The sequence below is a fragment of the Micropterus dolomieu genome, unplaced genomic scaffold (assembly GCF_021292245.1).
Source record: "Micropterus dolomieu isolate WLL.071019.BEF.003 ecotype Adirondacks unplaced genomic scaffold, ASM2129224v1 contig_8938, whole genome shotgun sequence".
NCBI lineage: Eukaryota > Metazoa > Chordata > Actinopteri > Centrarchiformes > Centrarchidae > Micropterus > Micropterus dolomieu.
The window spans coordinates 1-22,261 of NW_025737924.1; the positions used below are offsets into that span (position 1 = coordinate 1).

The 22,261-nt window shown below is 41.0% G+C and overlaps 2 protein-coding genes across 2 annotated transcripts; one reads left to right on the plus strand and one right to left on the minus strand.

Annotated features, from left to right (window-relative positions):
• Nucleotides 1-12,979: 12,979 nt before the first annotated feature.
• On the minus strand, nucleotides 12,980-18,142 carry LOC123965243. The gene is made up of 4 exons (XM_046041816.1): nucleotides 18,063-18,142; nucleotides 15,584-15,994; nucleotides 14,495-14,612; nucleotides 12,980-13,093 (listed from the first exon to the last, which is right to left on the minus strand). The coding sequence occupies exons 1-4, from the start codon at nucleotides 18,140-18,142 to the stop codon at nucleotides 12,980-12,982; spliced, it is 723 nt and encodes a 240-aa protein (XP_045897772.1).
• Nucleotides 18,143-20,477: 2,335 nt separating this feature from the next.
• On the plus strand, nucleotides 20,478-21,710 carry LOC123965242 (putative nuclease HARBI1). The gene is made up of 2 exons (XM_046041815.1): nucleotides 20,478-21,418; nucleotides 21,522-21,710. The coding sequence occupies exons 1-2, from the start codon at nucleotides 20,827-20,829 to the stop codon at nucleotides 21,569-21,571; spliced, it is 642 nt and encodes a 213-aa protein (XP_045897771.1). The 5' UTR covers nucleotides 20,478-20,826; the 3' UTR covers nucleotides 21,572-21,710.
• The last annotated feature ends 551 nt before the right edge of the window (nucleotides 21,711-22,261 follow it).

Here is a 22,261-nt window from a genome sequence, read left to right on the forward strand (position 1 = left end):
CAGTACTAAAGCTGTCATTCTCAACGTCCACATGAATATTAAAATCCCCTACAATAATAACTTTGTCCGTTTTAAGGACTAAAGTTGACAAAAACTCTGCAAATTCAGATAAGAATTCAGAGTACGGGCCAGGTACTCGGTACACTATAACAAAAAGAATTGGTTGCAGTGATTTCCAACTTGGGTGCGAAAGACCAAGAACAAGACTTTCAAATGAGTTATAGTTTAGTTTAGGTTTAGAGCTGATTAGTAGGCTAGAGTGGAAGATAGCTGCAACTCCACCTCCTCGGCCTGTGCCTCAAGGAATGTGAGTATTAATATGACTGGGAGGGGTGGATTCATTTAGGCTAACATATTCTCCATCACCCAGCCAGGTTTCAGTAAGACCAAATAAATCAATATCATAATCTGATATTAGTTCATTTACTAGTACACCTTTAGAAGAGTCCACATTTAACTCTCCTATTCATTTGCACTATTGCTCTTGTGGTTTTAATTTTTATGAGGTTTTTATGCACAGCTCCTCTTCTGTTTACCTTTGATTTAAATAATTCCGATGGTCGGGGGACAGACACCGTCACTATAGGATTTTCACTAAGTAACTCCTGAAATGGAGGAGCAGAGATGTGTGTTAGATTGCGACTCTGCGTAAAGCACAATTAACTAATTTATTATTGATTATAAGACACTTATAGGCTCTTATTAGAAACTTGTTGATTGTTTATATACCTGTCATAAACATTAATAAGAGGTTTATTAACATTAGACTGTATAAGGGTTGGTTATTGATAAATTAATAGTTAATTCTAAGTTGTTATTTCCTTGTAAGACACTTGTAGTGAACTTATTAAAAAAATCTTAATGTTTATAAGCAGCTTAGAAAATGCATTTTTATTAACATTGATAAGACTTCATAAGTATTTTCTCAAAATATGAATGAACACATTTCTTATTTCTTATTAGCATCCTTATGGGCACTTACTAGAAACTTGTTAACAAGTTATATATACTTTAAGAACCTTAGTAAGATGTTTATTAACATTAATAACTGTTAGCAATATCCCAAAAGACATTTATTATTGACTTGTAAGATATTTATGAGCTCCACCCAAACAGAAGTTTGTCCCCCTGTACTTTGGCCTGGAGTAGGGATCACGCTTTATTAAAACTTATTTAAGAATGCACCAAATTCCAAGTAGGAGTAAATGTTGTAATGTAATGTAATGAAATCTGTGATATTAACAATAAAATGTTAAGTTTGTATCTTTACATGAATATATACAGTTTTGAATTAATATGCATTACATTGTGCATTTTTTCTTTACAAAATGTAAAGTAATCAGTCAATCTTCTTAGGTAAATACACACACACACAACAAACCTATTTACTCAGTATAAAAAATAATTGTGCAGGAGGAGCTAACAATAAGTGTGGGGGATTGCGAGGTCCCACATTTCCCTATCTCACACATGCAAACGCACAAACACACACACACACAGCAGTCCAGATATTGCAACAAAGTTTAAGTTGCAATTGCCTGAAAAATGCCACCAAAGACTACTGCTCAAGAAGAGACCGCAATTGCGCCCTTTATGGCATCATATGAAGGTGTTATTATTTTACACACTGCTTGCCACCGGGACACAATTAAGCATATTATCATAATATAGCGCTGTTCTACTTCATTTATCAACAACCATTATTCATCATTATTTTGAATCACAAATTATGTATTTCATTGTAATTAGTACCTTTTATTTACATTAAAAAGATAAACAGACTTAAAGTAACATGTTTTCCTAATGAACTAAGCTGTGCACCGCATGACGGCTGCACTTCTCCACTATCAGCCACTATGGTACGCAGTACAGTTTTGACAGGTTGAGCGACCTGCAAACATGAACTCAGTTGTATTGTAAGCTACTGTATTATTGGCTACTGTGTATTGACTGCTACTTGTTTGTTTATTATTATTGGCTTATAATGCATTCTCCAATTAGTAGGCTACATCACGCAATGGCCTATTATGATAATAGCCTATGAAGGCGGCAAGCAGTGTGAAAAATAATAAAACCTTTATATGATGCCATAAAGGGCGGAATTGCGGTCTCTTCTTGAGCAGTAGTCTTTGGCTATTGCAACTTAAACTTTGTTGCAACATCTTAGACATCATGGGGCAAGTAGTGGACTGCTGTGTGTGTGTTTGTGCGTTTGCGTGAGAGTAATAAGCAATCCCCCCCCCTTTTGTATTTCTGTTGTGACTTTTGTATTGGTGTTGTGACTTTTGTATTCTTGTTGTGGCTTTTATATTTGTGTTTTGACTTTTGTATTGGTGTTGTGACTTTTGTGTTGTGACTTTTGTATTGTTGTTGTGACTTTTGTGTTGTGACTTTTGTATTGGTGTTGTGACTTTTGTATTGGTGTTGTGACTTTTGTGTTGTGACTTTTGTATTGGTGTTGTGACTTTTGTATTGGTGTTGTGACTTTTGTATGACTTTTGTATTGGTGTTGTGACTTTTGTGTTGTGACTTTTGTGTTGTGACTTTTGTATTGGTGTTGTGACTTTTGTATTGGTGTTGTGACTTTTGTACTTTTGTGTTGTGACTTTGTTTGTGTTGTGACTTTTGTATTGGTGTTGTGACTTTTGTGTTGTGACTTTTGTATTGGTGTTGTGACTTTTGTGTTGTGACTTTTGTATTGGTGTTGTGACTTTTGTATTGGTGTTGTGGCTTTTGTATTGGTGTTGTGACTTTTGTATTGGTGTTGTGGCTTTTGTATTGGTGTTGTGGCTTTTGTATTGGTGTTGTGACTTTTGTATTGGTGTTGTGGCATGCAAAGGACACAGAGAGGAGGAGCAGTGTAGTCAAAAAGCAGACATCAAAGCAGACATCAGTGCAGTCAAAAACAATCATAGTTAAATAAAAATCCACCGAAAGGTTGGAAAGCAATGAGAAAAGAGAGACATCCAAAACAGTGAAATAAAAGTGATGGCTGAAAAGCTGAAAGGATGGAAAGTGGTGGTCGTGGTGGCGGCTGAGGCATATGAAAATCTGTGACTTTCCCAGACCCAGGTGCAGCAGAAAAGAGAGCCAAGAGAGTACGTGATGCCAAGAAACAGAGCTATAAAAGGAGGTCCAAAAGGAGGTGGAAGTCAGTTGTTACATGTCGACTCGGGTCACTATTCTGGTAACAGAATGGGGCTCTATTTTGCACCGATCTCTGACACACTCCGGTGGAACTTTTGTATTCTAATTGGTGTTTATTTTTGTTGATAATAAAAATGTTGGTAAAAGTTCAAGCTTTCTTATCTGTCCCAAGTCTTGAATTTTTTACACGTACCACAACCACCTACCTGTAGCTATGTTAAATCTACATCGGTCCACTGCAGAGGCTCTATCCACAACCTGGAGGAGTAAAGTATAAATGCGTGTACTCGTTTAATATTAGAACATTAGATACAAAGTACAATGCTCACTTAATAACAATCTGTTAGTACAATATTAATATATTAATTATATATAATAATATATAAATATAATAATAATAATGTTATTATTGATTATAATGTTATATATTAGTTTACTATTTAGCTTACCACTGGTATAATATTAATATATTAAATACATAATATTATTATTGATTATAATGTTATATATTAGCATAGCTTACCACTAGTATAATATTAATTCCAGTTAGAGCGGTTTCATTTTTGTGGGTAGTTTTCATTCATTAAATCCCTGCAAGAAAAATTATCTACACGGTGGTTGATTTAGTTTCTAATTTGTCAATGCTAAGTGATAACTCGTCAATAATGAGAACCATTTATGCAGAAAGACTTTTTGAAAGTTTGAAAGTTTGCTGTTGTATGTCAATTTTTTTTTAGGTCCCGCCCCATTCAGGCTGTGATTGGTTGGTTGACAAAACGTAACATTGACGAGGGTCAAAGGACACCACGTAAATTTTTAACTCGCACACTTTAAAAAATGGTCGAAGTCAGGAGCCTAGGTATATATAAAAGCACGTTTATGTATGTCTGTAGGAATGAGTAAGCGGGTAATTTTTATAATCTATTCTTATGTTTCAGCTTGTATTTTGTCATATAAGTTCTATAAGAAAGTAAAGTGTTAAATATTGGGTGGGACATCAAAGAACAAGTGTTCTGCTTTTCAGCATGTTTGTGGAGATACACAATGAAATGTGAACGGAATGAAGACACAGACTTACATAACACATCAAATCTCACAATATAAAGGAAGGCATGATATAGATATATGATTTTCAATAAGTCACTTATGGTTGTCCTGATTTGGTCGCCCTTTACCCCAGGGAATCATGGCCAGATACATTCAAGATTCAAAACACATGCAGAGAAGTCAAAAGATGCATATAGTATTTTCTTCACATTTATAAAAACATGCTTATGTGTTCAGTTATTGTGTTTTATAAATCTAAATGATCACAAAATTGTCCACATGCACAAGCCTAACAGTAACTGTACACAGCATCTGTGTCACGCAGGAAACATGTCAAAAGCAGCCACATATAGATGCTTTCAACGTAACAACCTAAACAAACGGTACTGCACATGTGCATTACTCTGGCCCAAACTTAACTTCCGGCAGACTTGCGCAAGCAATCCATATGGTGCGTTCCATTTACCTCGGAAGTTGGAAGTCGGAGCTGGGAATGATGTCACGCCTGAGTTGACCACGTTCCAGTTACCAAAGTCGGAAAACAAGATGGACGCGTCCAGGAAAGCTGCTGTTGTTTGTGCTCTTACATAATACAAACAACCACAGAGCAAATATGAAGCCCACCTTAAAAACATCACGAACGAACAAACAATGCGCCAAAGGTATGTTTCAGTGTAATGTTATTTCATTGTGTCAAAAACGTTTTGACTGCGTTTCAATTGGTCATTCCGTAACCACTAGCCTACACAAAGGGTGAGGGTTCAAGTTCAAGTTCATTTATATAGCACATTTAAAAACAACACTAGTTGACCAAAGTGCTTTCCACAATAGACAACAAATATACATTACAACAGTAGAAAAAGTAAAAGGGTTCTTCAGTATTTAACGTTAACGTCATTTTGCCAACATAACTTATAATATTAGTCAGCTAAATGTGATATGTATAACATTAATTTTAATAACCTAGGATTTTAAAAAAGAGAAATCTGCATGCATTCCAAACAGATTTTGTCTAGTCAGAACTGCCTAAATGAATAGAAATAGTTAGATATTCTTGACTTAAATTAATTTTTTTCTCTGATAGGATACTGATATCTAGTATACTGCGGTCAGCACAGCGAATCATCCTGAAGACTGGAACAGAGTGGCAGGTCATGCTGAACATGAATGAATACACTTTTTCACGCCATTTCAGAGTCACCAAGCCACAGTTTGAATATCTCCTGATGAAGCTACAGGAGAACGCCATAACAAAGGAACATAGTCAAGGTCTACCACCAGTCCCTGTGACAAAGAAAGTGCTGATGTTCCTGTGGTACATGGCCAACCAGAACAGCTTCGGGGAGATGTCAGACAAGTTTGATGTGTCACAATCATCAGCACACAGTGCTCAACATCTTCTGTACAATGGGACCAACCTTCATCTCCTGGCCAAACACTTGTGAGAAGGCAGCGTCTGCTGCTGCTTTCCACCGCCTCTGTGGCCTCAGTGATGTCATCGGTGCAATTGATGGGTGCTACAACAGGATGCAGAGGCCACCCATAAGAGGAGGAGACTACATGAACAGAAAGTCATTTTACTCTGTCCTCCTTCAAGGAATTGTAGATGAGAGAGGACGATATATTGACATTTTTACTGGACCGCCGGGCAGAGTTCATGATGCCAGGATGTTGAGGTCCTCCAACTTCTTCACAACATGTCAGGAGAAGATGGGAAAGTACATCTTACATTGGACAGGCCTTCCCATTTGTTATAGCTCCTAAGTGTGACAATGGGGCTCTTACTGAAGTAGACCAGCTGCAGAACTCCAAGATCAGCCGTGGGATGGTGGTTGTTGAACAAGCCTTCGGGAGGATGAAGTGTAAGTGGGGGTGTCTTCGCGATCTGCAGAACACGCGGATGGATGCTGTGGTGATGATAGTGATGGCAGTCTGCTTTCTACACAACATGTGCATTGGTGCTTCAGATATATGCCAGGAACACCCACATGGCTGCCCAAGGCAGGAAGATGAAAATGACTAAACTTGTCTAAATTTGAAGACAACAACAATCATCTATTGATTTTCATTAAGAATTAAATCTGCTGATAATTTTATCAATGACTTCATTACTACTGTTATGATTGTTTGTACATTCTGTGTGTACTAATAAAGAAGTCTTTTTTCACTCAATTAACTGTCTCACTTTGTACTCACTGTCCAAATTGATGTGTTAGGGATAAAAAGAGGAGGCTATGGTAATATACAAACAATAATTTATTAAAGGAACAGCACCCATTGTATAAAAATCACACATTTCACACTGACAGATTAATATAAAAAAAGTTAAACAGCTATATGTACAAACATACAGCAGAAAATAAAACCAAACATTACAAAATAATTTTGGTTTACAGCTTGTCCAACAACCTGGTCAACAGCGACTCAAAGCCCTGCTGTGCAGACCTGAATTGTGCAAGTGTCTCTTCATGAAGTTGCCAACTTGCTTCTTTGGACTCTTTAAGAAACTGCAGAACCTCGTCGTCCACCGTTCTGCGCTTGCGTGACTGTGTTGGTGACTGCTTTGTTGTGGAAGGTGGGCTGGATGTAGAGCTGCATGCAGTGCTAGCTATAGTAGTCCCACTGCTGCAATGGCCTAGCACCTCTAGTCCCTCCGATGTCCCCACCACAGGAAAGACAACATCATGTTGTCCTCCCAGAAGGTCGTCCATTTCAGCATAGAACTGGAAGCACATGGTTCCCTTCCCCGTACTGCTGTTATTGTCTTTTACCTTCTTGTAACCGTCAACAAGGTGCTCCATTTCCTGGCCACTTTATCAGGGCAGAATGACTGCACATAATGGCTGCACAACTTCTGTGCTAAGTCCTTCCAAAGCTGTTTTTTATTGGCTTTGGCAGATTTAAGTCGGTTGTTAAGTTCTTTCAGGCTTTTAGGAGCCCATCACCTTCAGCCTCGATGTGTTGCCGCATCAGGTCTATTAAAAACAATGTCTGTTCTTTTGTGAAGACCTCATTTGGAAGAATTGGCACGGACGGGTGATGGTGATGGGCTTGATGCTGAGGAGCTTGATGTGGAGTTGGAGCTGTTGGAGTTGTCCTGACTGCTGTCTACAAAACAATAGAAAGGAACAGTTTAGAAAAGCTTTTTAAGCTCCAGCCATATATACTGTTTTGTAATGCAAAACATTGCCTAAATTACAGTGACCCGATGTTTTATTTTCTTACCTGTGCCTCCAGCTTCAATCAGCTTGACAATGACCAATAACCCTTCATTGAAGTAGTATGTGGTGGGGTCCTCTGCAATTTGAAACAATGGACCAGCGAATGGAATGGTCCTCAACGCATCCATGAACATATCCATGTCCATACCTAAATAAACTACAAAAAAACAACACATTGTTAACATCACACCACGATAGAGCTCTGAGATTCCACCCAGGCTATATTTGTGAACTATATCTTTCCATGTTGAAAAGTCTGTCACAGAAAACATTTGCCATAGCCAGTTCTACACACATTGTTAACATGAGAACAATGAGAGAGCACTGTGGATTTTTTCACTCATTAATGTACTTAACTTAGATATATATTTTTGAATAAACATCTCTACATGTCCAGTTAGTCAAAGCTTCGAACAAACACCCTTTAACAGCATTTTTGGGGGAATATTTTCACTCACAATACCACATGTAAGTGGGTGGAGGCAGCCATTGTTTACAGCCAGGTAGCCGTTATTACTATGATAAAAACGCATTACGCGGCTTTTACGCATCCTAAACACAGTAGTTACATATCCACAGACAGCAACTAGAAAGTACTATGTGTACGACAATTTTTATGAGAAACAAATACACAGAAGTGCTAATAAACAGTATAAACTACAGCTTTTACTTACTGTTGATACACGGAGCAGCCATCTTGAATAACGAAGTCATAGGTAGAGCGGTTGTCGCGGCTTTCCAAGTCGGAAATCCGACTTCAGGGGGCGCTCCAGTTGAAAGTTCCAACTGGGAACTCGGAAATTCCGACTTCCCATGTCAAATGGAACGCACCAATAACAAGTAAATAACCTTAGCTGCCTGTCAAAGAAAAGAAATGTTACTTGGCCAAACTGAAATGTGATAACACTACCAGACCCGTTTGAGACAAGAATGTTTTTCTACCGACCTGTCTGATTTACCACAGTGTTTCCCACAGAATGACAGCGTAACTGTGGCGAGCGCGGCACGGGGGGGGGGGGGGGGGGGGGGGGGGGGGGGGGGGGGGGGGGGGGGGGAATCTCCGACATTGACGTTGGACGGATTTGTGCAGCGGTGTTCATGATACTAACCATTCAATACACAGACTGGTCCGCTGTCAATGTGTTTGCAGGAGAGAGAGGGGGGGAGCGCGTGAGAGGAGGTGCTGACCAAATATGCAGCTCTGCAATCAAATACAAATTTTCCCATCTTAAATAGTAAAAAAAAAAACGGAAATCAATATGTGGCGGTCAGCGCTGATAATGTGGTGGGCCGCCACAAACAAATGAATGGGAAACACTGTACTGGATATCACTCAACATATTAGCTAGTAAACACAAACCCAGTGATAAACAAACAGAACGGAAGTTGACTTGTGGGCCGGGCGCGTCACCTTGGCTACGCGTCTGATGAAAGCGTCTATAGATTCAAGATTCATTACTTCAACATAGTTGATAGGGTTATGGTTTGGGGAATTTATAACATATATAATTTAGTTTAATGTTGTTTTGTTGACATTTTGGTTGTTTTACAAGCATAAATATATTTGCAGCTTATTTGGAGCAGGTAACAAATGCTCTGTGGCCGTGCTTGAGTCTGACTCCTAACTTTCTCTGTCATCACTTGTTTTAAATGTCAACATACCAATCTCACAGCACAGCTGCTGTTTTTTCTGAAAAATAATAATTTAATTGTGGTTCAGCAGCTTGGTAAGGACTGCTGCTCAGTATTAATGAGCTGTGATCAAATTTCATACTCTTTCAGTTCTCTGACAGCAGAAACAGAATTCAGAGGCCAGAAACAAAACATTTTTTTAGTCAACTGTCAATAAATATTTGATAAATCTTTGTATACATTGACAAGTGAATGTCATGCTTCAGAGAGCTGCTCCAGCAAGAATAGACTCTGCATGTAAAGACAGCAGAGCAGGGGAACAGTACTTGTTCTGTTCATTCTGTGCATTCTGAGTTAGAAATATCGAGTGGATATCTTCTTAAAGTCACTCTTTTAGTATTAAATGCCCTTTGTGTTACTATCCACTCAGTGCAGCTCAGCAAGGAAACAGGGAAATATCAAAAGGGAATTTTGCACAAAAAAAGCTCTACTCTAACATTTGTGAATGTGTCAATTGAAATAGTGCTTGTAGACCTACTAATAATAGTCAGAAGAAAATTGTGAGCAGAAGCGTGATGGCTCAGAGGATGTCACTGGCATCCAAAATGCTGTATCAAGACAAAAGTACATGTGGCAAAGCTAAATTGAGGTGGTTCGATTTAAAGCTTAAACCCACTGGTAACGACAGTGTGAAGGCCATGGAGGGTAAAATGAAAGGTGTGCGGTGGGACTGTGAGCAGCCACCAATGGAAATCATCCCTCCAGCTCCTCCCAGTCAGCCTCCAAGGTCAGGTATGCTGCAGCAATTCACAATAATTGATTGACTTGCAGTTTAAGTATGGGTGTAAGCATGCCACAAATGGTTTTCTACATGCCATTTTTATTACCATAATGATATAAAGGTATAACTTTTTCCATTAAGCTAGACCAGCTTGGAAACAGAACACTGAAAACACTAACTGTGATAAAAACACTGTACTAATATAATGGTACAAGTACTGTATCTTTTTACCATTACCATTTCATAGTCTACTACTCGCCACAGCACTTGAGGAGGGTTTGTGTGTATCAGTTACCATGTGGTCCAGATCACATGGTAACTGATACAGACTGAGAGTTGGTACACATCTCACATATAACCAGATCCAATAAAGGATGCATGAGAACAGATCTCCCAGCCATCTGGACTAACAGTCTGCAGCTGTGCCACCAGGCCTCTCACCACACACACACACACACACACACACACACACACACACACAAACACTCTATAAGTATACATGTGGACACAAACACTAACATGCACATGTACGATCAAAGATTTGACAACGAAAGTAACTTCAAGACCAGATTCCTGGACTGTCCATGAATAATTCCCCGTCACAGTAAAATACAGAGGGGGGGGGGGGAGTCATTTTTGTGTATGTTGACCTGGAATAGTGTGTACACTATTCTAGCCTCTGTCAAGGGTTTGGGGTGGTTGTGTTTCCTGTGTTTCATTGCAGTTTTGGTCCAGCCTAGTGTTCTGGTCTTGTTTTTTGTCGGTGTTCGTAGCACTCTTGCTGTGTTTTATGTTTTGTGATATCACTTCTTGTATGTTTCTGTGAGCCTCCTGTTTTAGTTTGTAGTTAGTCTACCCTAGTGTCTCTTGTCATATTTTACTTCCTGTGATTGTCTTAGTGGTTTCACCTGTGTACTTTAGTAGTTGTCTTTCTTTCATTCCTTGCCAGTTCATAGTGGCTGGCTGACAACAACAGCCTCATTACCATTAGCACTCCTGCACTCACTCTGCGTTAACTCACTAGCTGCTGTAGCTGAGTTTTGCTGATGTGGAATAAGGCATAATCAGTAAATGTAATTATCAGAACTTTGTTTTATTGACATTATATTGTGGAATCACAATGGAATGTTAGTGAATGGAGGAATCCAAGCATGCTTAGAATAAAATAGTATTGGCTTTTCATATGTCTGGGATACCTGCAGTGAGCGAGATCTGTTCTCCTGCTGCACCACAGAAAAAGTAAACCAGCCTCACTGTGTCTGTGCCTTCTCTGAACATCCCTTTCTGTAATCATTAAAACAGATACACCTATAAACAATATCCATATCTTCTTGTGTAGAAGTATTTTCTTTACCCAAATGGTGCAAATGTCAGTGACAAACAGATAGCATTTTAAATGTTTATTTGTTTTACCCCTTTTAGGCCTACTTGTAAAATAAAACCCATCATTCTGAACCTTCACTGCATGTTTGCCTCTGTGCCCACCCTGCTCCTGCCTTGATTTGCTTGAGAAAAAAGGGCTCAGGTTTAAAAAAACTGAAATGTCTGAAGATTCAGTCATCCGGATCATAGTTATCCAAGGCAGGTTAAATCTAGAGCGACTAGACTGGGTGATCTTCAATCAAGTCCAGTGGCCCTTGATTGAGGCTAAATGATACCAAAGCAAAAGATAATGACGTGACAGTCATAATTACAATAATAGTAAATAACAAGCATGTTGTCATATCATGAAATGTGGACTTTTAATAGTCGTTTAAATGAAGTAGTGTACATTTAAAGACACTTTGTGGTGGGATTATTTGATGATGGTGAAATAAATGCATTATAATGTTTTTGTAGGAATAAACAGATAAAAGTATGATCAGTTTGCCTAAAGAATCCAGCATTGTCTGCAAAGTGTTCAGTTTTCATTTTTTACAGAAAATAAATCTATGCAGTATTCAGTAATGTAACATTTGACTTTTAATTTCAAGTGGAGACACACACAAGCCCAAACAGACCAACTTAACTTGGAAAAGGGAGTTCCTGTACTGTGTCTGATCTACAATGTATGAGCACATTGTTACCAGTTAAACACTGGGTTGAACAGTAAGTTGCTCTCTATCCAACTTGGCGTGTTGTGAGATTGGTTTACTCTCTCCTATTACACTGCCCACCTACTCCTGTCTGACACAATATCACACATGCTGAATCTCCTCTATGTGCACTTCATGGAAATAGTATTACTGTTTGCACTATGCACACTGATGTATCAGACTGATAAGATTTACAATTATTCATTTAGTTGACGCTTTTATCCAAAGCGACTTACATACATGCTATACATGTCAGAGGTCGCACGCCTCTGGAGCAACGAGGGGTTAAGTGTCTTGCTCAGGGACAGACTGGTGTCTCACAGTGGGAAGACGAAATGGGTTATTTCTTTCCAGTTTAATTTTTTATTCAGTGTTAACTTAAAATTTAAATGCACTTAAAGTGAATGCTGTTGCTGTTGAATGCAACATGACTGGCACATACTTTGTTGGCAGCCAAGTAGTGCCAGACAAAGGTGTTCAAGGGAACAGTCACGCTGCCTGAGGTCCTGAATATGGACAGTGAAGAGCATCTCAGAGCCGTGGAGGACTTCCAAACAGACTTTTGGGATTAAGGGCAAGCAGGTGAGTGTGCAGAGAGGGACAGAGATGTAGGTGTGTGTGTGTGTGTGTCCAAAAGCCCTACCACAAATCTGTCAGTGATTCGTACAGGATCAGGTGACCTTAGCCTTGTGTGTCTGTATGTAGTGTGTGTGTGTATGCAGGTCTTTGCACGCTATAAAATGTCCTCTGTTGTTCTCGCAGTGTGTATTCACTGTACAGAATGTTTCTGTGCTGATTGCCGAGTCAATTTTCTGTCTAAATGTAGCACAGATGGATGATTCTGATTCAGACGTGAGGACAGACAGACTAGAAGTTATTGAACCACTTTCATTTATGTACCTTTGTCCTCCATCCTGATCTGTCCTCCTCTCCATCCTCTCCCTCTCTCTCTGCCCTCTTTCTTTCCATTTGTTCCTCCCTCACTCTCTCCTTTAATAGGATCCTTGGTTTGTGCAGGGAGGTAGAGCTGTGTAGAGGTCAATAGCTCCCATCTGTCACAGAGGAAGCTGTGTGGTCTATGACAAACTGCCAGTCCAGCTCTCCTTAACAGCATTCACTCTCCAGAGACCATCTTCAGCCTGACATTCAGCCTCCACAGTAAATAGGCTGCTAACCGCTCTAACTAAATGCTGGTGAAGAACCAATATCACAAGAGAATATCATTCTTTGTGAGTCTCCTTTGAATATTAATTATGAACAGATAAGGCAGATAAGGCCAAAATGTTATCACGATAAAAAAAAGTTCATATCATTCGATATTGATAATTATCACGATAAATCATTATTTCTTTCAAGTTTAAAGGTTACATTTTTGCTCCTGAGTGAAAGTTGAAGAAACCAGATGGTTAATAGTGTGGTTAAACTTTTCTTTATGGTCAGAACGTGTGAAACAGTAGATCACTTCACAAATCTGAGGTAGAACATTCAAAACTATTATAATAAAATGCTTTTTCAAAAAACATGACTAGGAAATCTTTCTGCACTCACTTTTCCTCAACAAAATAAATATCTTAATAGAAAAATTAAGTGCTAATTTGTTGTTGATTCAAATGAATTAAATCAAATATTTATAACATTTGTTATATTGTTACTGAGGAAAATTCTATTGCGATAATTATTATTGTTTTATTGCCCAGCCCTGCTGTCACCTGCAGCTCTTCATCTAACAGCCGACTGTGGTTTGTATCTTCTTCCTCCATGCAGTATCTAAAACTGATCCGCTGACCAAATAGTACGTAGAAGTCCATATGTTGTTGTGTACATCAATTTATATTAAAGATAAGTACTGCTGATGGACAGCTTTTAGCAATCAGTAAATAAGGCTGGTATTAAGCCAGTCAGCTTAACACAAGACACAGCGTGGGTGAGAGAGGAGATCATCCTGTGGTCTACCTGTCTGCCCTGCTACAGGGCAGGACCTCAAAACACACAAACCACAGTGGAAACTAATGCTCAGCATGTATATAATGTAATCTCGTAGAACCACATACCACTACTCAAAACTTAACATATAGTTGAATTAACATTGAAAAACTGATGATTACAAACATCAGAAAGGAATTTCTGGTATCCAGAGCAAATATCTTTTCACCTAGTGACCAGGTTTCTAATGTTTCTGGTGAATCCTGATCTTTCCTGTGGCAACAGCATCAGGCCAAAACTTCACAAGAAATATCCAAATTGAATGCCACTTACTGAACAGATGCATGCTCCCCATTGGATGGACCCTCTCCACAACTCACTAGACTATGAATTTCAAAAACCAAGTTAATTCATCCAACGCTTCCATATTGAGGGGTGTTATGAACACTGCAGTATCTCGGGGTTGTCAGCAGGTCATTGTTGTTATTAATAAAATTGCAGTATTGGTCTGACAAATCTGTCACTACATGTTGTTCTCCTTGGGCTCCAGACAGGCAGAGTCTGTAATTGTCTCTAAGAGCAGTGATTTGCTGGCTAGAGCACACTGTGTGTGTGTGTGTGTGTGTGTGTGTGTGTGTGTGTGTCCTCTTAGTAAAGAAGACATTTACAGGACACTGTGACCCCAGCCTGGCATATCCACCAATCACTGCAGACTGCAGCAGATTACAGCAAACCAGCAACCAAGACTGGTTAGACAGAGGGGAGGGAGTAGGGGGTGACAGGATGCTGAGGGTGAGAGAGAGAGACAAAGTGAGTGTAAAGAGAGGTGAGAGGCTCTGAAGGCGAGAGAGGATAGAAGTGAATGGACGGTTAGAGAACCAGAAAGGAGGGAAAGGGATCATAAGACAGAGAGAGATGGAGAGGAAGTGACATCATGATGGGAAGACACAGTCGAATTCTGACATTTGACAGGAAACAAACTGGGGTTATAAGGTGGGGTCTACCTACCACTTCATGTCATTAGAGAGAATCATCAGTCATGTGAGCAAATGTAAAGCCATTTCTCCCCTTCATTCTCACCCTTGTTCGTCCTCCTTCTGGTTGTTTCTTCACATAGTGATTCCTTGCAATGATTAGTGACTATTCAGCCCCTCATCCCTTCTCTCCAGGCAGTTTGTATTTAACCATCACATAAGGCATCTAGGTTTACCCATACTCAGGGAACCAGAAGAATGGAGTGGATGCAACTGTTTACACAAGGAAAAACATGTTTCTCCACACTATTAATAAATGCTTTTGATATGTGGATGTTTGCAAACTAGTGACATGGCTGCAGAGACGGCATCAGTGCGATGGAGGAACAAACCTTTAACTTCAGACTCACAAAATATGAAAAGACTCATGACACAACTCTTCACACAGCTGAACACTTCAGACTGTGGTGTAACTTGAAACTAATTATCTGACCTGAAGCCAGTGTTCAGGGCTAGATTTAGCATTGCACTCCTGCCAGACTCAGCAGTGGATGCAGCAAAACAACAGAGCAGTCTTTGTTATTCCACGCTTTCTTCTTTCTTGCCAAAACATAGTGCCTTATGTAGGCACCATGTAAGTTGAAAGTGCCTCAAGTGGCCTCACAGGCTTTATGTACTCTAACACCTGTAAACAGACAGGCAGAGATGCCCTTACTAAAATAATGTTCTGTTTCTGTTTCTGAGTCCTTGTCAGGTGACTCATCAAGTGGCCCGCGGTCTTACCTGTCTGCCTCGTCTCTGTTGCCCTGTTTTTCAGAAAGCTCCTGATCGAGGGAGGAGGAGGTGCTTCCCTCTCGGCTGACCCCACTGTTACGTCCTGGGCTGTTGTCAGCTGACGCTCTCCCTCCTCCTGCAGGACGGGGGTTGGTGCCATCGGTGTGCTGCTTCAGAGTCTGTAGCTTGGCCAGAGGGATGATGTCGCAGCCCTGGGGCCGGTGCCACACTGTGCGCTGGGTGGAGGCGTTGTAGTAGTAGAAGCGCGAGGTGTTGGGATCAAACAGCTCCCACCACTGGTTGTCACCGGTTCGCTTGATGCAAACACCCTGCGGGGGGTCCCATACGCACTCACCCGTCAGCAGGTTGGCATACATACGCTCCCGTGTGCGCGGCTCAATGATCTCCACCCACTCCAACCTGCAGGGGGAGAGGTCAGAATGAGACTTTTTTACTGGGGGTCCACCTCTGCCTGACAGCCAACAACAGATCACTGCATTCTGAAACTGACCACTCAGCGTGAAAAAGAAGCAGGAGCATCAACAACATGTTTTCTGCAGATCTTAAAAGCAACATCTTTTTACAGTGTTACTAATTTTATTATCTTTCTTGGAAGATAACACTTTTTTATTAAAAAAAATTTATTTATTTATTTTTTATATTATTTACCACAGGTGGACAACAAATGACAACAGTACTTGACTGAGTGTACTGTCAACATAAAAAGGTGCTGGGCGAGCATATTTTGGGTTTTTTGTTATTTGGAGCTGTCATATCGGGGTTGGGAAAATGTGAGTGAGGCGGTGTAGACACAAATCAGCTTTGGATGAAGTGCAGGAAGGGACAGCGGGTGTTATGGATCAGATTGTCCTTTAGGGCTGATGTTAGCGTTTCTGTGTGGTCCATTAACAGACTGAGCGAATGGGTTCCTGATCATTTAGTCTTTCCAGTTGAGTAATAAGGTTTTCTTGGCCACGTTTAATGCAATTAGGATGAAAGTCTGAAGATGTGGTATTGTAAGAGAAGAGAGATTGCCTAAAAGCCAGATAGAGGGGAGAGAGGGATGCTGAGGTTGAGGACCTCTGACCAAAACTGTTGTGGAACGCCAGAATGCATGGACTTGGCTTTCCAATGCAGTGGGACAATGTTTGCAGGTTTTGCTGTCTGTGAGTGGTGATGTGCACTCTGTGTAGGACTTTTTAAGTTGTATGGCATGGAGAATGTATTGTTGCGTATTGTCTGATTGGGGTAAAATCAAGTCCATTTGCCTTGGTACTGAAGCAGTATTCAGTCATTATTTGGGTGAAAATGACGTTTCTTTTTATGGTCTCTTTGGAATGTATGTACCGGTAGTGACAGTGATGGGGTAAGCCGGATGTGTGTCTGAAATGGTCATGAGAGAGCTGAAAGGTGCCCCAGGCTGGTTACTCCTCTCCGTTTCCACACAGAGAAGTTGAAGAGTTCCTTTTTAGTTTTAAACATGGAATTATGCCAGATAGGAGTGAGAGTAGAAGGATATAGTTCAAGGTTTAGTATGTTTGCTTTCCACCAGGCAGTGAAAGTGGTATTTATGGTGTTAAATTTAAAGCAGCTGTCGGTCTTGATTGATGTATCTATGAATACAATATGCTGAATGGGGACATCCTTACAGACGGTCTGTTCACTATCAAGCCAGGCAGAACTGGAGTTGTTTATCCAGTGTTGGATATACTGAAGCTGGTGGGAGAGAAAGTACTGGTAAAAATGTGGTGCATCGAGGCCACCATATTGTTTGGCTTTTTTGGAGTGTAGTTATTTAGATCAAGGGCCTTTTGCCTTTCCAATAAAATGTATATTTAGAGAGAACAACCCAGGAGTAGTATTAGCATGCTAGGCCAACAATCAGTCAGCTGTGTGACTTTATTTCCGTGCTGTGACGTCTTTTAGAGCACATAAACACACCTGTCACCTTCCCAGTGCGGAGCTATTAAAGCACCAACGCTCTGCGGCTACACCTAATGTTACAGTCTATGGGCTACACACAGCACAACAGTCGAACAAAAAAACGAAAAGGCAAACTTATTTACTGGCAATGTGAAAGGAGTCAATCACCTTTAAAAAAACAGCAAACGTGCTGCGTCTTTCCAGTTGATGTTACGTCATTTTGCAGCAAAAAACTGAGCCAGGTTAAACTTTTTTGCCTGACAGTTCTGCAGTACTCTGCTGAGAGCCCTCTGCTCTGGCATCCCAGCTGCACTGCCAGATTGGCTCCATTCAAATGAATGAGAGGAGCAGAGCTGAAGTCTGTATGAAAGTGGCCTTAGTCCAGACACTAACAAAATCTGGGCACTCATCTAAGAGAAGTGGGCTTCTTTGTGATCCACAGACACAGACAAGCCATCCCTACAGAACAAACAGGAATCCCAGCTGCTGAGCCACGTCTTTCACAGAGCAAATCAGGGACTGAGGTGTGGCTGAAGTGCATCTGAATCTGATGAGCCACTCACACCTGAGCAGCACTGACAGTAGAACTTCTTCCTCTGGATGAGGGAGGCCCAGCATCAACCACTGTCCTGACAGCTGATCCATCAAATAGGGACTTAAGTGCAACCACTGCCAAAACAAGCCATGATGCACCTGCTCCTATAAGACAATCAATGTGCTACTTACTTGCTAAATACGCATGTATAACTTTTTATTTTTTCTATTGTATGTTACCCTATTCTAATATTAATGTAATGATCTGTTCTTTGATTTGGTTGTACAGCCTTGTGTTGTATAAGGATAAATAAACTACCAGGATCCTTGACAATCTAACATTTTTTATTCTGTTTTGGTCGTTTCATGTTTGGGAAGAATCAGAATATAGCCGATCACTTGTTTCCTTCATAACATGACAGACACACATAACCATCTCTAGGGTTTACAGAGAATGGTCCGAAAAAGAGAAAATATCCATTGAGAGGCAGTTGTGTGACGCCTTGTTGATGTCAGAGGTCAGAGGAGAATGGGCAGACTGGCTCCAGATGACAGAAAGGCAACAGTAACTCAAATAACCACTCGTTACAACCAAGATACGCGGAATACCATCTCTGAACGCACAACACGTCGAACCTTGAAGCAGATGGGCTATAGCAGCAGAAGACCACACCGGCTGCCACTCCTGTCAGCTAAGAACAGGAAACTGAGGCTACAATTTGCACAGGCTCACCAAAACTGGACAATAGAAGATTGGAAATATACGTTGGCCTCGTCTGATGAGTCTCGATTTCAGCTGCATTCAGATAGTAGGGTCAGGATTTCGCGTAAAAAAAAAACGGTTCAGGCTGGTGGTGTTGTAATAATATTTTAATAATAATATTTTCTTGCCACATTTTGGGCCCAATTGAACATTGTAAACACGACAGCCTACCTGAGTATTGTTACTGACCATGTCCATCCCTTTGTGAGCACCATCTTCTGATGGCTACTTCCAGCAGGATAATGCACCATGTCACAAAGCTCAAATCATCTCACACTGTTTTTTTTGGGATGTGGTGGAATGGGAGATTCACACCATGGATGTGCAGCCGACAAATCTGCAGCACTGCGTGATGCTATCATGTCAATAAGGACCGAAGTCTCTGATAAATGTTTCCAACACCTTGTTGAAAGTATGCCACGAAGGATTAAGGCAGTTCTGAAGGAAAAAGGGCGTCCAATAGTATAAGTATAAGTTTCATTTGAATAAATTGATATCCATTACAAGTTGGCACTACCTTGGCCAGCAAAATTGGTGTACCTGATGACTGATTAATAGTAATATCAGTTCTATGTTCCTTTGTGGGGAAAATGAAACTGATGCAAACAAACTATCAACTGTGAATTACCATTGACATGGTAAGACCTCTGACCCATACATGTACTCATTTCAAAGAGATACTTTCCCTAATAATATAAAATCAGCAAAAGTAGTTTAAATATTTACAAAGGGAGATAAGCACTACATGGACAACTATAGACTGCTATCTCCTCTTCCTCCATTTTCAAAAATCTTAATTAGGGGTTGTACCAGAACAGGTTTACATGGTTTAATTTTCAAAAAACACCATATTCTTCTCATTCTGCACATTGCTGCAGCTCCTCTTTTCACCCTATGTGTTGTACGCTCCACTCTTGAGCTACAGAGTGATGCATCTTACTTGTACAAAATCTTTGATGGGAGTTGCACATGCGCAGTTCCCAGGTAAGGACTACTAGCCAGTCAGAAGCAGAGAAGAGCGGGTTGTAAGAAACAAGGTAGTGTGATCCAAATCAAAGCTGCTTCAGACTGCGTAACCTAGCAGATGGTATAAGTTACACAACCACACAACGTCAAATCACCATATTTCAACTCAATTTTACATAAAAACTGGTGTTTGCTCAGTAGCTTTCACATTGGGTGTCACGTTAGCATTATAGCTATAACTCTAGCTGTGTTAGCCAACGTTTACAACAGCTGTGTCTCAATTCAGGGACCGCATCCTTCGAAGGGCGTGGCCTTCGCGGCCTACGAAGGCCAAACCGACCGTTGTTAAATGAGACGGTCTGGTCTACGGAGGACTGTCTATTGCGTCATCATCGCCTAGCAACCTTCACGGCTGCGGTCCACCGGCATGGAGATTAATTTTAATATTTTACCTCTTAATAGAGGAACTAGAGATACTTCACTGCCGGCACCGCCGCATGATGTATCTGAGGCTGAGAGAGGACCCTGGCCAGGTAAATACGGGGGAAAGTAACTAAGAAACGTTACATTTTATATGTATTTAGGCACTATAGGCTTCCTAAAGCTAACAGTGATGTTAACCACAGTTAATGTAGTTTATTCCTACTGCCATTTCACTTTAACAACATAATTTCATATTTAAAGAAACCCTAACCTTACTTTAATATTAAAATATTGACAGTGTTTTTGTCATTGATCAGCTAAAGCAAGTTGAATAGAAAGATATACAAGCCTTATCTAACTAAGCTCTCTACACTTCATAACAGTTGTTCTTCTCCTTGTATCCCTAAACCAGCCAAGGCCCCTGTACTGCAGGATAAATCTGATTGTGCCTGTGCTGGACAGGTTTTTTAGCCAGCAGGACACACGGCCGGATTTCCGGTTGAGCAGGGAGGCCCTGGGAGTGCGACTGGGCCTCCTAAACCAGGAACGGAGACACGGATGGGGTGCCACGATTGACACCCTGGTGTTTCTCTTCTGGCTGGCAAGCGGGGCATCATGCAGGGTGGTCTCCAGAGTGTTTGCAATGCCTCGATCCACTGTCCACCGCATCGTCCACAGAGTCACTGAGGAGGTGGTGGCCATTCGCCACAAAGTCATCCACCTACCGAAGACCCAGGATGAGTTACAACCGATATCCCGTGGGTTTGCAAGGCTGGCAAGACACAGAGCCTTTTTTAAAGCAGCTGGAGCAATCGACGGCTGCCATGTCCGCATCAAGCCACCGAGAGGCCCCGATGGTCAGTGCTACAGAAACAGGAAACTGTTTCCATCCATCATCCTGCAGGCTGTCTGTGACCATCAGGGCTGTTTCATTGACACCTACGTGGGCCGGCCTGGGTCGGTCCACGACTCCAGAGTACTCCGCTACAGCCCACTGTACAGGAGTTCACTCTACCCTCCTCCAGGGCATTTCATCCTTGCAGACGGAGGGTACCCGTGCCTCCAACACCCACTCCCCCTCATCACTCCCTACAAGAGGCCAATACAAGGTGTGCTTCAACAGCCATCACTCCAGGGCATGATCCATTATAGCGCGTGCTTTTGGGATGATGAAGACCAGGTTCCGGGCCATCTTCCTGCAAGCGCTGGAGGTGCACCACACCTTTGTACCTCACGTGAGTATTTATTTAAATTATACTAATGAATAAATCAACAGAGTGATTCAACAAAAAGCATAACATTTTTTTTTAGACTGAAATATATTTTTAACCATTTCAGGTCATTACAGCATCTGCCATCCTCCACAACATCTGCCTTGGGGCTGGTGACATTGTGGCCCCAGAGGATGAGCCTGAGGAGGATGTGGGAGAGAACGGTTTGGAGACAGTCAGTGGTGCTCCCTGGCATGACCAGCTGTCTGCAGAGGTGTCTGCCCTGGAGGAGGTGCCCCCTGACCACCAATATTTTTAACAGGCAAGTAAAAGATCGGTAAATTCCTATTCATAGCCTAACAATTTTGCCTGTTGAAATATTTTGTAGAGATTTATTTTGTCCAAATAAGATTGTGAATTAGTATTTTGTGTGCACAGCTTATTATTCTTGCCTCTTACTAAAACATCTTAGTGAAATGGCAGCCGTCGATTGAACCAGCCCTGCAAACCCACTGATGGATGGACGATGCGGTGGACAGTGGAGAGATGCATCCACACCTGCAACACACTCTGCAGACCACCCCAGATGATGTCCTGCTGACAGAATACACCAGGGTCTTTATTGTGGCAGCCCATCCAGGTCCAGCAGCATCACCAGGATCTCCCTGCTCAGAATAAATGTTGTAAATATGCTGTAAATACTATTAGTTATAAAGACCACAGAAAATAAAATGATTTATTTAACAAATATTTTATTTGAAATGATAATCGCCATTATGTGCCTAGTATAACATCTTGCCAATGGACTACAGTTGAAAATTAGCCTGCTGGCTAACACTGGCACATTTACAGAAATGTTGATTAATG

Coding starts and splice junctions, on each gene's coding strand:
- LOC123965243 (XM_046041816.1), bottom strand. CDS start 18,142: ATGGATCAGCTGTCAGGACAGTGGTTGATGCTGGGCCTCCCTCATCCA. Junction 14,613..15,583: donor AACAGAGACGAGGCAGACAG/GTAAGACCGCGG, acceptor TCTCACCCTCAG/CATCCTGTCACCCCCTACTC. Junction 13,094..14,494: donor GGCTGGGGTCACAGTGTCCT/GTAAATGTCTTC, acceptor GTTCTTCACCAG/CATTTAGTTAGAGCGGTTAG.
- LOC123965242 (XM_046041815.1), top strand. CDS start 20,827: ATGCCTCGATCCACTGTCCACCGCATCGTCCACAGAGTCACTGAGGAG. Junction 21,419..21,521: donor ACCACACCTTTGTACCTCAC/GTGAGTATTTAT, acceptor TAACCATTTCAG/GTCATTACAGCATCTGCCAT.